The sequence below is a fragment of the Syngnathoides biaculeatus genome, chromosome 12 (assembly GCF_019802595.1).
Source record: "Syngnathoides biaculeatus isolate LvHL_M chromosome 12, ASM1980259v1, whole genome shotgun sequence".
Classification (NCBI taxonomy): domain Eukaryota; kingdom Metazoa; phylum Chordata; class Actinopteri; order Syngnathiformes; family Syngnathidae; genus Syngnathoides; species Syngnathoides biaculeatus.
In genome coordinates, this window is record NC_084651.1 from 19,490,995 (window position 1) to 19,506,816 (window position 15,822).

Genomic DNA, 15,822 nt, shown 5'->3' on the forward strand with positions numbered 1-15,822 from the left:
AACCTACCGTACATGCTTTTGGAATCTGGAAGGAAACTGTGGTACCCGGAGAAAAGCCACAGAGGCACAGGGGGAACATCCAAAGTCCACACAGGCGAGGCCGGATTTGAACCCAAGTCCTGAGAAGTGTGAGGCAGATATGCTAACCAGTCATTAATTGTCCCCTAGGTCATCTTTCTTGGCATTCAGTGTGCTGTGCGGATGCAGCTGCAACACTCTTTAAAATAAAGCAAATATACTTTTGAAGAATGAAGAGGAGCTCAAGAGGATGATCCATCCAATTCAGCTGGCATCAGATATTTAGACTCCTTCCTAGCACATAATTGAGCTAAGTGGCTCTCCATCCGTAAAACGATGCAGAAAGCCTTCACTCTCCCAACCTGCATGTTGAGTGCGATCATAATGTTTCAATCCAAGTGGCCGTCGGGTTCTGTTGGTGGCCACTGGGGATTGCGGTGATGTCAGGGCCCTGAGGGGGCTCTGGCTTGCCTCCAAATGCACTAATATGGCTTCAGCGGATCTCCAGCACACTGGATCCTTTATTTGGATTCCTAAAAAATCCAAATGGAGGTGGCATATAGGGCATGGCGTCACACACGGTGGCACCAATAGTTAAAAAAAAAAAAAAACGAAAACAAAACGATGTTGCTTTTTCGAAGCGCAAGAAGTACTCGAGGAATCTTGTTTTAAGATCAGCATGAAGGCAGGCCTTTTTTCATTTCCTTCTCTAACGTTGCTATTTGACGCAAGAAGCCCTGAGCGCAACCCTCCGCTCAACTCCGCCCCAAGTCCTCCAAACTCTGCCAGAACTTTGCTGACTGGCGCCCGGACGTCACACCGCTCAGTGGACCTCCTCCGGCGAGATCGGGACTGGCCAGAAGAAGGCGAGCGATGGCTTGGCGGCGGCAGCGAGCGTGGCTCATCTGCGCCTCTTTCCTGGCGATGGTGGCGTCGGTACGGAGCCTGACCCGGGGAGACTTTTTCCCCTTGGGGCCAAGCGCCGGAGACCAGCAGTTGGACGCGGGCGATGACCTCACGCACACGCTCCAACTGGACAAGCCCGTGCTCTTTTATGATGGCACTTTTAGCAGTATCTTTGTAAGTAAATCCGCACTTTAGTTTTACTGTATTACCCAAAAAAAAAGAAAAAAAAAAAAAGAAAAAATTGTAGGCTACAACTGTAAAAACCTCTTCTATTTGTATCTCGCGCAATTACGCACCTCCGCATTTAATCAAGATGGGGAAAACCAATACATGTCTAAGTGAAAGAAAAGCGTACATATCGGTTTGCTTATCGCAAAGATTGCATGGAATCTTGTGGAATGCATGTGTCCTCGCATTCTTGCAGCCCGAGGTTATCACTTTACCGTTGACCTGCAGCCCTAAAGAACCCCCCGCCCCACACACATGCAAGTATACAACGTCGTCTCCTTTGAATTCACTGGAAATACTCGAGTCGTTTTCGGCCGTTTCCTGTCCATTCGCTGAAGTTGCCATGTGGAGCACATGAATGTCCCCCCTAAAAAATCCAGCAGGCCAACATTGTATGAAAGCTGGACCATTGTGTTGGACACACAAGCAAGCCTTTATAGTCCTCCATTCTGCTTTTCAAAGTAAAGTGCCCTGTCTTTGTTTTCAGTAGTGAATCATGAAAAAAATATTGCATTTAACCAGAGGAATTCATATACTGTCTTTAACCACTAGATTAGTTTGAGTTAGTTTTTTTTTAAGTAATTTTGTTTCTACGTGAACACAAGTTGTGGATTTTTTTTTGCAGTCACATTTATCTTACATTGCGAATAAATATTGGATTTCTTACAAAAACAATACATCGGTGGGGTTTCCCTACATCTGTTTGGTTTTCGTCACTCACTCCAAACGTATTAGTCAGCGCCAATTAAGATTTTGAAACAACCCTATAAACTCGTGTCTGTGCCCTGTCGGGGAACATTCACCTTTTTATACCTGGCAAATTAAAAAAAAAAGAAAAAAAAGAAAACGTGCTTCTGCTTTTACTGTCTCAACAGGAGTGTGATCCAATCCAAAAGCTGTTATGTCACGATAAAGCAACTCCCTTTGGGAGTCTGAATTGGACATTAACTGATCATTTTCCCAGCTTTATCTTCTATTCGGGACAGGAAGTGTCTGTAATGAAGATTATTCCGGGCCCTCCAGGGCCGCTGGTCAGGGGCAAGGACAGGAAACATAACGCTCTCGATCCCCCCGCCGCCCACCCCCGATCAGGAAATGGAGGCGCCCCATGTTGCGGGGGCGTCTGTGCGTTTTTGACATGAGCCCAACTCCACTTGTCATGTGGCTCAAGAAGAGTGCAAAATCTTGATTTAAAAAAAAAAAGTGGCGGTGCTCGTCGGCGCTTGTGTGCTGCATAGCAGCAGCCTTGGATCATTAGTCTAATGAGTTTGGGATAGAGATCAAAGTGGGTCATACTGGACCGGAGCAGTTCTTCCCATGTCTGTCCTAGTTCCTGTGAACAAAGTCATCCCCAGCAACAATCCTCCTCATGTTGTCATTTCAGATCAACACAAACGGCCTCATCGCCACCGCAGAGCCCCCGAGCGAGTCTACCTATCTCGGCAAAATGCCCGCTCCCTTCGGAATGATCGCAGCTCTGCACGGGGATCTGGACACAAGCGATGGAGTGGGCAAGGTTTTCTTCCGCCAAGACACTAGCCCTGATGTGCTGGATCGGGCCGCGGAACACATCAACAGGGCCTTCCCAGAAGACAAGCCTGTCAGGCCCACCGATGTGGTGGTCATCAGCTGGGTAGACATCGCTCGCAAGGAGGGCGACAGCACCGGAGATAGCGCTGAAAAGAAAGTGAGCCCTAACAGTGCCGTTTTCATGTGGCGGTTTGGCAATGCGACGTTTAGCGGTTGCTCAGTGTTGAGCGTGCCACAATAGCACGGAGCAACATTACTATTTTGAGGCCCTTCCTTTCTTTCAATGATATTGATGATTGATAAGCGGCTAAGACAATGGATTGATGGATGGATGGTTAACTATAATATTCACATTTTAGGCTGAATCCATTAGCTGAAGGAATCTGAGGCAAAGACTAATATGGTCATGTTGGGCATTAAAGCACAGACCAATTGATTTGTGGACACATTAAGTAACCATTTCTCAGAAAGATTATCCTGTAGTCAGAAAAGCAAGTTAGGTAATAGTAGGAGCTAATAATACTGTCACCAGTGCACGAAGATGACATTTCTTTTATTAGATCCACAGCCCAAACACAAATGTAAACATTTTTCTAAACCACCCGGATTTAAACCCACACTAATGTAAATGCACGGAAAGCAACAAAGCGATTAATCTTAATATTTCAAAAGTCAAGTAATAACACAAACAACAAGAATGTAGTAGGAATCTTTTCAGGTCACAAGTCTGTACAAGTTATTGCTAGGCAGATTTCATAGCGCTCGATCGTAGGTGCACTATTGGCCGCAAACAAATTGGCATATGCCAGCCTCACCAGCTAGTCTGTTTATTTGGATGCCAAGGTAGATACTGAAGCCACTTTGCTCGACTTTTACTTCAAAAAGCAAACGTTCATGTCAACACATACTATTTTTCTTCAACAGAGAAACACCTTCCAACTGGCTATTGCATCAGTCGGGACTTCTTCATATGCTATAATGCTGTACGCCATAGATGGGATACAGTATACAAATACTCCCGTAGGGGAAAATAGCATCATCTTGCACGCTGGCTTCAGTAAAGGCTTGGTCCGAGGTTTCCTGTTTTCCAGTCAGGGCCCATACTATCGCACCACCAATGATGAAAATGCATCCATCAGCGCGTTAGCAGAGTAAGTCACCAAGCACAATCCCGCCATTTACTTTGGGTCGCTGAACAATTCATGTATTAATTCATGTCTTTTGGCCCTCATAGGCAGACCAACTCAGGCCTCAGGGGGGTTTGGGTGTATGAGATTGGAACGTCCCCTTATTTTACCAACGTAGCTCCAGGTGAGGTGAGCGAGCTGTCCACTGAGGCTCCTCTTCCCGCATTCTCTGGCAACACAGAAGAAGCCCCCAATGCCAGGAGGGTAGTGTATACCAACGGGCAGCAAGTGGTGTACCCTCCTTTTGAACCAGATGAGGGACAGATCCAAGTGGAACCCGTTCAGTACCAGCCCCACCAACCTGATAACCCAGAAGTGGTGGTGGTGGATGACACTGATATAAATGTAGATGGTATGTTTTAATATCGCAGTTGTGGACGGCTTGCTGGTGTCATTGGGTTGAATCGCCCTGATTTTTTTCTTGTGCGTCTTTGTTTTAGTGTTCGCATACAACCTTGGTACGTGTGCAAACAACAGAAATAAGTGCTCCCAATTTGCCGACTGCAAGGACCACTCCAGCGGGTACTGCTGCCACTGCAGGCCCGGTTTCTATGGCAACGGGATTCAGTGTGTGGCAGAGGGTAAAGCCACGTTTTATTTATATACAGTACACAAAGTAGTCAATTGGTAGAGTTTGTTTTTTTTTGATAGAATGAGACGTTCATGACCTTATGTCATTTTTTCGGGGTAATTTTATTACTTTGAGTATTTTAACGTTTTCGTCCTTTGATTAAATGGACTCCACATGCCTCAATACCAGGCAGTAGAACAGCAGTTAAAGTCTTACAGCTCACAAGATGTGAAAAATCGTTTTCCAAATCCTAAAATACTGATATGATAACAAAACATAAAAAAGTGACCTAATTAAAATAATTTATTACTTGTTTTTTGGCGGGAGTCCTGTCAGAAGACCATTACAGTACTCAAGTCTACTTGAGTTAAAAGCATGGATGAGCTTTTCCTGGTCTGCTTGACACATACAAGCCTTCACTCTAGATATGTTCTTCAGATGGTAAAAAGGAGTTTTTGTGATTGATTTGATATGACTGTCTGACTGGAAGTCAGGTCGGAATCTATCAGAACACCAAGGTTTTCGGACTTTGTCTTTGGTTTTTAAAGCTAGTGAGTCCAGTTATTTACTAACAGCAATTCTATTTTCTTTATTGACAAAAACAACTGTCTCAGTTTTGATGTGGTTTAGTCAAAGAAAATTTTCACTCATCCAGTTATCTCACTAGAGAGTTTACAGCATACTGTGGCGACACCTCGTTGAATAGCTACCTGACTCTTACTTGTCTTTACAGGAAAGCCTCAGAGGATGAACGGTAAAGTGCATGGACAGGTGTATGTGGGCAACTCTCCCACCCCAGAGAAGTTCAACAGCAACGATCTGCATTCGTATGTGGTGGTGAATGACGGCCGCTCCTATGTGGCCATCAGTGACATCCCTCCGACCCTTGGGCCCTCGCTGATGCCCCTGTCAGCGCTGGGTGGTGTGATTGGATGGGCATTTGCTCTCGAGCAACCGGGCTTCAAGAATGGCTTCAGCATTATCGGTGAGGGAGAGAGTCATTACGGTGTCATAATGTCCACAATTTGTCAGGCAGCTGGAGTTTTGTTTGCTGAAATTCCCAGAAATATCCTCAGATGTGACCCAAGAGGAGGCAGCTAATCTATTTATTGCTGGTTGTCTCTCGTGTCAATTATCTCCTTTTGTGACTGTCTCCTAGGGGGAGTGTTCACTCGGCAGGCTGAGGTTACCTTCCTGCCCGGGAATGAGAAGCTGACGATCAAGCAGGAGTTTACAGGCATCGATGAACACGACCACCTATCGGTGAGCACCACCCTGGAGGGCCGGGTTCCTGAAGTACCTCGTGACTCCACCGTGCAGGTCGAGCCCTACTCTGAGATCTACCAGTACAGCAGCAACTGTAAGAAAACACCCAATGCTAGCGCTAATTTAAGCCGATGTTTACGCAACAAGAAACTTATTATTTCCTTTCAGTAATCACCTCATCCTCCACGCGGAAGTATGTGGTCAACTTGGCCGACGGCTCGAGGGATGACACGAGGACTTTCCAGTGGCGTCAAACCATCTCCTTCCAAGGTTGTCAGCATGATGAATCCGCGAGAGACATGCGACCCACGCAGATGCTCAGTGTGGACCAGGTCTTTGTTATGTACGACCCCAATAATGAACTGATCCGCTTTGCCATGAGCAACAAGATCGGAGACATCAACGGTGAGCTCATGGAGATGATTGTTGTCTTCCTGCCTGGCTTGTTTCCTTCCTAATCACAAACCTGTGACATCCTGGTGAAGACTGTGTTTGCGTTGAAATTAGTGTTCTAAAAGTGGGCTTCCGTTCTCAGGAGGTCAGCCAGAAGAGAATCCATGTTTCACTGGAAGACACGGCTGCGACAGCAATGCTGTTTGCCGAGCCAGCGAGGGGATCCGGTTCACATGCCAGTGCGCCTCTGGCTTTACCGGTGATGGACGCACATGCTATGGTAAACTTGCAGCAGCCACCGTCTCCTGCTACACTAATTGTTCTTTTCCCCCGGTATCTGTGCAGCCCAATATTAAATGGTTAGCCGCCCGGTCGTTGGGACCATTTTTCTAGAATACAATATTTAAATGAAGTGCACTAATGGACATTACAACAATGGCAAAAGAACGGAACATAAGAGATTATGATAATCACACAAAAGTAGAAGTTTTTCCAAATAATGTTATAGTATTTTATTTGAGTAGCCATCCATTCAGGTTTTTTTTTTTAATCTTTCATCTTGTTCAGAGCTTATCCCAGTTGACTTTGGGTGAAAGGTATATGATACTCTGGAGTGGTTGCAAGTCAATCCCTGGGCTGTTCTCTTTGAAGATAAAGAAATGCTAATTATATATTAACTGGGTGCTACTGTAAACACATAAACTGAGGTTAATCTTTACAAACTGAATATACAGTACTGTTTACAATAATTGATATCACAAACAGTCTGTTGTGATGTCTGTTTAACATCTGGAACGTCCACTAATTACATTGACAGTGATTCATGCAGTTTGGACTAACTTATAACTCACGAAACCGCACATGTAAATATTACATGCAAAACATGGGAAACCCAGAAGCTATCCAATGAGATTACAGTCGTTTAACAGTGACTCCTAACCAAAGTGACAGTTCATCAGCAATTGTGCAGCAATTGCACTTCACTGCTCCAAAAAGTATTTATTAATCACAAATATATCTTTGTTCCTCGATCCATGCCAGTGACGTATGGTGACAGGCAGAGCAATTGGATGGCAGAATGTATAGTAAACCTGTGTAGTGACCTGTTGACAGTCATAGAACAGAAGTAATAGCTTCCGAAATGTATGTCAGTGTTGGAATTAATATATTCAATTAAACATTCCCCGATTTCACATGGAGTAGGAGAATGTGTGAGTGAAGATCGTCATTATTTCAGTATTAATATTTTTTGTGACATTTTTGATTGATGATGTTCTGTGAGCTTTTTCTCCCGTAAAATGGGTGCCTTGGCTCAATAAGACACTGGTCTACAACCAACCATCTCTTGTTCATACAGACTTTTCTTTAAGTTCTCCTGAATGAGACTACCAATTAGCAGGGAGAAATCAAATATGATAAACAATGTGTCCCATGCTTGGCAGCCAGGTTCTAACATTTTCCAATAGTCGTGGTTGCCCTTTCCAACAGGCGCGAGACAGGAAGAGCCCCAAGGCATATACAGTTACAGTACAAAGAGGAACGATATGCAGTATTTCAGACAAATTTTCAAACATTTGTAATCAAGAAATCTTCTTCATCTCTCCTCTCTGATCTCCAGACATCTGATAATGAAAGAAAGATTTGACAAATCTGCACTCTGGAGATTAGAGCGACATTCCAGATATTAACATGATACTTGTCTGATAACTGTCTCTTTGTCTCTTTCAGACATTGATGAGTGCAGAGAGAATTCTGAAATCTGTGGCTTACATGCTATTTGCAACAACCAGCCCGGCACCTTCCGCTGTGAGTGTGTGACTGGATTTCAGTTTGGCAGTGATGGGCAAACCTGTGTCGGTAGGTACTGTGCTCACTAAATGAAATGATTTACACACAAAAACTGTTATTTCAAGTTACAATACTCTTGTGCGAAGGCTTCATGCTTCCACATCACATGAGTGTTCTCTGTGTTAAATACTATAACAATGAAACAGGAAATACAAGTTTATGACATTCCTTGGCTTTCTCCTTGTGACTTAGAAATAACACTTCTGATATACAGGTACAATACTCAGTGGTTACGTCATTAGGTCCCAGCACAATCTAATGGGATCTAGTACAAGAGTTATGTCAAACATTCACATTTAAAAAAAATAATGATTAATTCTAAGGATTATGTTAATGATATATTTATTATTGTGGTTGTAATTTGTGGTTTGGGAAAAATTGCGCAACGCTGAGAGGAGTTACTTCAACAACGGATGATGTTTGTGTGCTTACAACTGCAAAAACTGAATGAAAAAACTTCTCAGAGGCATAGAGCACGAACCATGGGATGAACCGCTGAGTCGCCTCGAGAGTGGATCAAAATATTAGTGATTGAGGAATTCCATACCAAAATTGGTCTGGGTCCCACCCTTCAACACAGTTTTATGAAAATACATTTCATTCAAAAATGTACATTTAAATGATGTAAATGTTATTAAAATGTTAAATTACATTTTTGTTACTTTCACTGCTGAGACAAAATGTTTAAAAATACCACCCAGAATAAGATCTACAGTCGACTCTAGGCTACTGCAAGTATAACCACAATAAAAACCCATACTGCTGAGAGTGGCAATCAGAACTCATCATGTTTTCTGTATAAAGAAAACATTTTTGATACATCTCTCATAATGGATGTGATCAAAAAGTATAGGTGCGCCTAAAAATTTAGCCGGTGAGCTGTTTTGAAGGGACATTCCTGGCTCAGCGTGAAACATGTACTCAGCTGCATTCGTGTGGCCTCCTTCCCCTGTCAGAGGTGAGCCGACCCGTGGACGCCTGTGAAGAGGGGAGCCATACCTGTGACATTCCTGAGCGTGCTCAGTGTAGCTACACCGGGGGCTCCTCCTACATCTGCTCCTGCCTGCCAGGGTTCGTAGGAGATGGAAGAGTCTGCCAAGGTAAAACCTCAGAGACACAAATGGACTGCACAGCCTTGAACTGTTGCACCATCTGCTCAAGAGTAGGGGGGGACTGAGCTGGGTTGCATCATGTATTCGGTGGGACCGGATAGCAAAACATAGAAAACAGATGGACATTTCAGAGTAGGGCTTCTTTTTTGGCTTTTCCTGCTTGAGTCGCTGCACTTCGACCCCGATTTTTTCATACACCACTAACCATAACATGAGATAGCGTAGAATGATTTCTTATGTTATTTTTGCCTTGAAGACATAGACGAGTGCCAGACCGGCAGGTGCCACGAGGACGCCGTGTGCTACAACACCCAAGGATCCTTCACCTGCCGATGTAGGCCGGGTTACTACGGCGACGGCTATTACTGCTCCCTAGGTAAGTCTAAAGGCACGGCGCCAACTTTGTGCCTCGCTAGGTCAACCAATGATTTCAACAGCAAATGGGATTTTACGCTCCCCGGTGGATGACAGGAAACATGTGTTCTGTTATGTCTGCGAAGATCCAGCTGCTCTGTGTTGGATGGCTGCCACTGGAGTGGAGCCAGTTTGGTAATACTGTTCATAGTTCTGCTTAAAACTAAATAGTACAAAGTTGGAAAATGGATCATTCACATTCTCACTATTGTTCATTCCAACCATCTGTGTGCAGGGAATTTCTGACAGATGCATCTGTTTTTATAGTGTTGTGTGGGATGTGGGAGTTTTTGTGTAATTGAAGCTAAAACAAGGGGAAAGGAAGTAAAGATGAGTCAGAGCCCGTGTTCATCCGTTTCTTTCAGAGCGGACAAAAACGCAATGTGAGACCCACAGGGACAGTCTTCTTGGGGTGACCGAGTATGGCCCCCGAGGTCCACGGCCCCCCGCTGGACACTACATCCCCACGTGCGATGAGGATGGCAACTACGAGCCCGTGCAGTGCCACGGCAGCTCAGGGCACTGCTGGTGTGTGGACCAGAGTGGACAGGAGATCCCAGGGACACGTTCTGGGCCTGGCAGTAGACCCATGTGTGAGTTCACGTCACATCAAGCTATATCACACACGTTCATTCCATTATCCTCTGAAGTTAAAGTGGAACATTTCTGTGGAAATGTTAAATTTCATGACCGAAACCTGCATTTTTGCAGGAATTATAATGAGTAGGCCTCGCATTGTAGAATTCTTTCCAACTTTCAAACAAGTCTTACAATGGTGCAATTTTGAGCAACAAACCACTCAAAGTTGTAACACCAACATACGGCAAGATGGTGTTCACAGTACACAAAACACAAGGCCAATTTATAAAGATTCAACTTTGTGCCCACTGGTCAGGTAATACGTAAATCTGGATATTTTGCGGTTCAGCATTCGCAAATTCACCTTTTTGTGGATTTTTTTTTATAACCCATCCTCTATTATTTATTGAAAGACACCTATCTGCTGTTTTAATGCACAGACCAAAGTAATAAAAGCATTACTTTTGCACTATGTTGTGGTGTCTTAAGTGTCAAGAAACTACAGTGGTACCTTTACATACAAACCAAAAATTCAGGTTACAAAATGCCTCCTCAGAAAGATATTGCTTGAAAAAATGAGTGCTCTCCCAACAAATTGCTGTTTTTTTTTAATATTGTGTTTTCAATGCTTCCTCAGGCATTGACCATGGTGGGGGGAGACCACCCGTTGGACCCACGCCTCGACCTGATGTCCACCCCCTGCCTCCTGGCACGCACCTGTTGTACGCCCAGAGCGGCAGGATCGAGCATATCCCGCTAGAAGGTTATGACATGAAGAAAGATGAAGCCAAGCCTGTCCTTCATCTCCCTGTGAGTTAGTCCAAATCAACTCATCTTGTTTTGGGCTCACACGGTCAAACTAGACAATGACAGTTTATATGAACAGCTGCTAACAAGCAATTCAGTGCTTGTAAAAAGCTGTGGTGACATTCTCACTAATTACAAACATTGGCTCTGTGGAATTGAAATCTGCATTTCTTATGCGGCTGATTTCACACCAGCTGGTCTAAAGTCTGGCCTATCTTTTTCTCAGTGTTGTGTCTCGCTGCTTGTGTTGATTTATGTCTCGCCATTAATGTCGGAAAATACATCTGCTTCACGTTTGTATCTGCAACCGCTGTTGTTGGAAGTGAGGGCAGTTCAAAGGTCTTGTTTGGCGCCTGCTCCACAGGAGAAAGTGGTCATTGGAGTGGCCTACGACTGTGTGGACAAAATGATCTACTGGACGGAAATCACGTCTCCATCAATCAGCAAGGCCAGCATACAGGGTGGGGAGCCTGTGGCGGTCATTAGATCAGGTAATACCTCCCTTGACTTTCATCTCTTACTAATCTGGTTTACCAGTGTCATAAACAAATGTTTACGAAGTGCACTTGCCTCTTTTTGTCAAAGACTTGCAGAGCCCAGAGGGAATTGCAATTGACCACCTGGGACGAACTATGTTCTGGACCGATTCCGTGATGGATCGCATTGAGGTGGCCTCGCTGGATGGCTCTCAACGACGTGTCATCGTAGACTCTGGTCTTGTCAACCCTCGTGCCATTATCGTGGACCCCCCAAGTGGGTGCGTAATGTTTTTTCTTTTATTTTTTTATTGAAGAATTACAAAAAGAAACGTAGTTAGCCTGACCTGCAACCCTAATAAGGGTAAGCGCTATCAAAACAGGATAGATGGATTAATAGATAGAAAAATGTACGCTGATTCAAAATATCACATTTAACGACATTGTTTCGATTGATTTATTACTGCATTTCATTTTTGCAGAAATCTGTACTGGGCCGACTGGAACCGAGACGCTCCCAAGATCGAGACGTCTTATATGGACGGATCCAACAGGCGGGTGCTGGTCAAAGATGACTTGGGCCTGCCCAATGGCCTGACCTACGACGCCCACAGCTCTCTGCTGTGTTGGGCCGATGCAGGTACCGTCGTGGGACGCACTTACTCATTGATAACGTGATATTTGATGATCAGCGCTGACTGTAGACTTTTGCACATAGGCACGCATAAAATGGAGTGCACCGATCTTGGCCGTGGAGACCGTAGACAGATCATGGAAGGCATTCAGTATCCATTTGGAGTCACCTCATTTGGGAGGAACATCTACTACACTGATTGGCAGAGGTATGAATTATCTGCTTGACTTTGCATTTTAGGACTTGAGAGAAAAATAAAAAAAACATTCACATTGCTTTGTACATCCATATACATTATTTGGCCTCCTCATTTAACCAAGTTTAGGGGAGCTTTGCAGTACAGTGGAAATTCTAAAGGTTGTTTAGAATCAATTTATCCAATAGACTATTATAAAAATCCAATTTATTTGTGGCTCAATATGTAGTCGTCATAAACCCTCATTAAATGCGCAGGTAATCTTTTAACATTCTGAACAACAGCGAAAATAATGTGACCATGCTATATACATTCATCCTCATCCTTTGATGATGTGTGACAAACGTAAGTGCAAAGTCCAGACTGCGAATGAATGGACTGGAATTGTTTTTTTTTTTTTTTTTTTTTTTTTTTTAAATAGACACCAGAAAATCAGAAAAGTCACTAAATATAGCGACAATGCTAAATTGGCAACAGTGAGTTAGCCACTTGCTTAATTACATGTCCTTGATCTCCCCATGGTTATGATACCCGTGTTCTGTATTTGCATGAAATAAAACCGCCCACAGCAAATAAATCCAAGCAGTTACAACCAGAGTGCGACAAGTGCATCTTAAATGCGCTGCCATTCTATTAAATTGTGTACTCTGTGTGAAAAATGCAGATCTGTATATATGAATATATGAAGCGTTAAAGCTCCCCCACTCTTGGACAACTTGATACTGCCTGGCATTTTCCCATGTGACTCATTTTCTGTGTTGGGTGGTGTTAGATCGGCGGGGGTTGGGACGTGTGTGTGTGTGTGTTTGTGTGTGTGTGTGCGTGCGTGTGTGTGCGTGTGTGTATGTGCGGATGTGGAGGCATCCTAAAAAGTGGCAGCTGCTTGCAATTTCTCCACCTCAGTTGGGGGAAGGTATACATTTCCACAGTTGGACATCAGCAAATTCTGCCAATACCATCTGCCCACACTTAGTCGCTCTTGACAGACTTGACACAAAACACACAGACTGGTCACTCGTCTGTGTGAGTGTGGGATTGCTCATTTCTCGCATTATTTCCAACAGGGATGCTGTGATCTCAGTGGACCGCTATAGCGGGAGGGAGTCTGACGAGTTCCAGCCTCAGAAACGCTCCAAGCTGTACGGGATCACTACAGCCTACGCCCAATGTCCTTCAGGTGAATGTGAGGATGACAATATAGATTAATGTTGGTGTTTCTGTCAAAAAGTTCTCTTCCTGTTTGGTATCCCCTTTCTATTGCTACTAGAGCCGTTCTCAGAAAGGATTTGACCTTTGTACTTTTACGCACTATCCTCGAGTCAGAGCTTCAATATATCCTTTAATGAATCAGTTTTTTATGAGGACTGTGCCTTCTTTAAAGCATTCCAAGTGGGTTTGCCGGCCATAAATGTTGTCGCTTCCTTCTTTCGCTGACCTAAAAGCGACATAATTTGTGCATCCATTACTGAGTGAGAAGATGACTGAAGTGAACACATAAGAGCCCCAGGCCTCATCCTCCATTCTAGATAAGCCCGCATGCGTGAAAACAGGGAATGTCCAAACTGGCGGGTGGGCCTCCAACATCTGCTCTTAGCTATGCGTTTTATGTAAGCGTGTATATGTCTGTAAAACAAACCACCGAGAGGCTGTTTCCTGCTGCTCCCTGCTATGATGTTTATTTTAAAAAAAGGATCTTCCTGCATCTTCACGTTTCCTTATCCAGGACAAAACTACTGCGCGGTGAACAACGGTGGCTGTACTCACCTCTGCTTAGCAACACCGAACGGTCGCTCCTGCAAGTGTCCCGACAACGCAGCTGGCGTGGGTTGTGTTGAGAGAGACAGCGAGTATTAAAACACACACCCGGCATTACTATGCTGAAACTATGCTGAAAATGCCACAGAGGTGACTTTACTGTGCATTTTATTGCTCACTGCTATGATTATCATCTGCATTTTTACATTACAAAATGCCAACAGAATTGTAAATATAAACACTATTATGTTTACTTTTTTCCCGAGTGCACATAAACTGAGAAAAGAAAACTCAAGGGATTATTAATTTAATGTGAAATACGTTATAGTAACACATGACACCATTTTGCTGTTGGTTTTGGCCTGTTTGTATTAGTATTATTGCCTGCTATGACTGAAATTCCTATACAAGTACATTGTGGAATGAGTTTACATGGTGGGCAGCAAAAAAAACTGAATAAAAAATTTTGTTTTTTTTCTAACAGGGTCTTTTGCCTTGTCTGTGGCTTTAGTGTCGTCATAGTGACCCCGTGTGTTTTGTAGGATCTATTACAATTGTAACCTCTGGCCCAATCGTGATGAATCAAGAAAACCATAATTATTTACGTTATTATCATTATCATTGTTATTGTCATTATTACTATTATTTTGGAAGCGTTTATAATGATGTATAACTCTACTGCATTATTCTATAACTACTGTATAGAATATTCTCTAAACCTTTGAGGGGAAAAAATGGTCAATATTTCATTTTGCTCACCTTGTTTTTGTCGAATGAAATGAATTCACAGCCGGTGTTTCCAGGGATGTCCACTTTAATGCCTCTCTGTGACTCCTCCAGTCTCACTGTTATAGTCTGCTAGAAGGATGCTGCACTCTGACCTCAGCGGCGACTTCCCCTTGAGAAAATCCTGGTTGAATGAAGCTTTGTACTGGCGAGGTAATGTTGATAAAATGTTAGGTGTCATGGGGTCAAAATGTCAATAGCCAGAGGAACATTTGTTTAAAAAATAATTGTATGATTTGATACCGACCAAACAACATCATGAATTTTGGCACCAACACCTTCTATTAATGAATAGCCAGTCATGTAAAAAAATGACACACTGAACGGTTAGGCATTCAAAAGTTTACCGAAGCTCATGGTGCATTTTAATTAAGTCCATAAATTTTATCTCAGTGCATAAAATACCCAATTGTGAGCAGTGTACAAACAAAGCCCATTTATTTTATGGCAAACATATTCAACACTTATGAATATTATTAGATCAGCACGTACCGTTTTGCGATTTGGAATTTTACTATGTACCTGAAGGCGTCACATTTCCAGCGTGATGAGATTGATTTGGGATTTCGTCGTGCGTCACCCAATAGGAAACAAACAGAGCCATGAAATTCTCTCAATTTTGTTTCAAGGAATGTTGCTTATCCACTTAAAAGGCGTCCAGGCCCGTCAAGCATCAAGATAAGTACGTTCCGTATATATTTTATTGTGCCTATGTTATCATTTTATTATAACGGTATCGGTATTAGATTCGTGCTTTCAGTCAAATTACTCGGGTGATTGCATTATTGATGAGTAGCAAAGTAGGAAAATCTTTAAAAACATTTTGTACAAGCACCAGGACTGCAGATAAATACTGTTAGGCGTGTGTTGGAAAGCGTCGCCCGGTATACTGGGGGCGCTGTGCCTTGCAGTCATTGTGAAGGGTTTCATTTCTGAATTGCACTTATCGGCTAGCGGTAGCTACCTTGAATTTATGGAGAAAAAAAAAAAACAACACAGGTATGTATGGAAATATTGTAATTCCATTCTGGTTCGAATCTGACATCATACACGGTGTGATGGCAACCGGAGTCCGTCGGTAGTTCGATGAAGCCAAATCGTTGCTGACCCAACTTT

At 43.4% G+C, this 15,822-nt stretch overlaps 1 protein-coding gene across 1 annotated transcript; it reads left to right on the forward strand.

Moving 5' to 3' along the window:
- Nucleotides 1-805: 805 nt before the first annotated feature.
- nid1a (nidogen 1a) lies at nt 806-14,401 on the forward strand. The gene is made up of 20 exons (XM_061837088.1): nt 806-1,098; nt 2,537-2,839; nt 3,607-3,833; nt 3,917-4,221; nt 4,310-4,450; nt 5,174-5,425; nt 5,600-5,800; nt 5,875-6,111; nt 6,242-6,379; nt 7,828-7,956; nt 8,904-9,047; nt 9,316-9,435; nt 9,839-10,066; nt 10,690-10,862; nt 11,224-11,350; nt 11,445-11,616; nt 11,818-11,975; nt 12,054-12,177; nt 13,230-13,342; nt 13,889-14,401. Exons 1-20 carry the CDS (start codon nt 892-894, stop codon nt 14,017-14,019), a joined length of 3,630 nt encoding a protein of 1,209 aa, XP_061693072.1. The 5' UTR covers nt 806-891; the 3' UTR covers nt 14,020-14,401.
- The last annotated feature ends 1,421 nt before the right edge of the window (nt 14,402-15,822 follow it).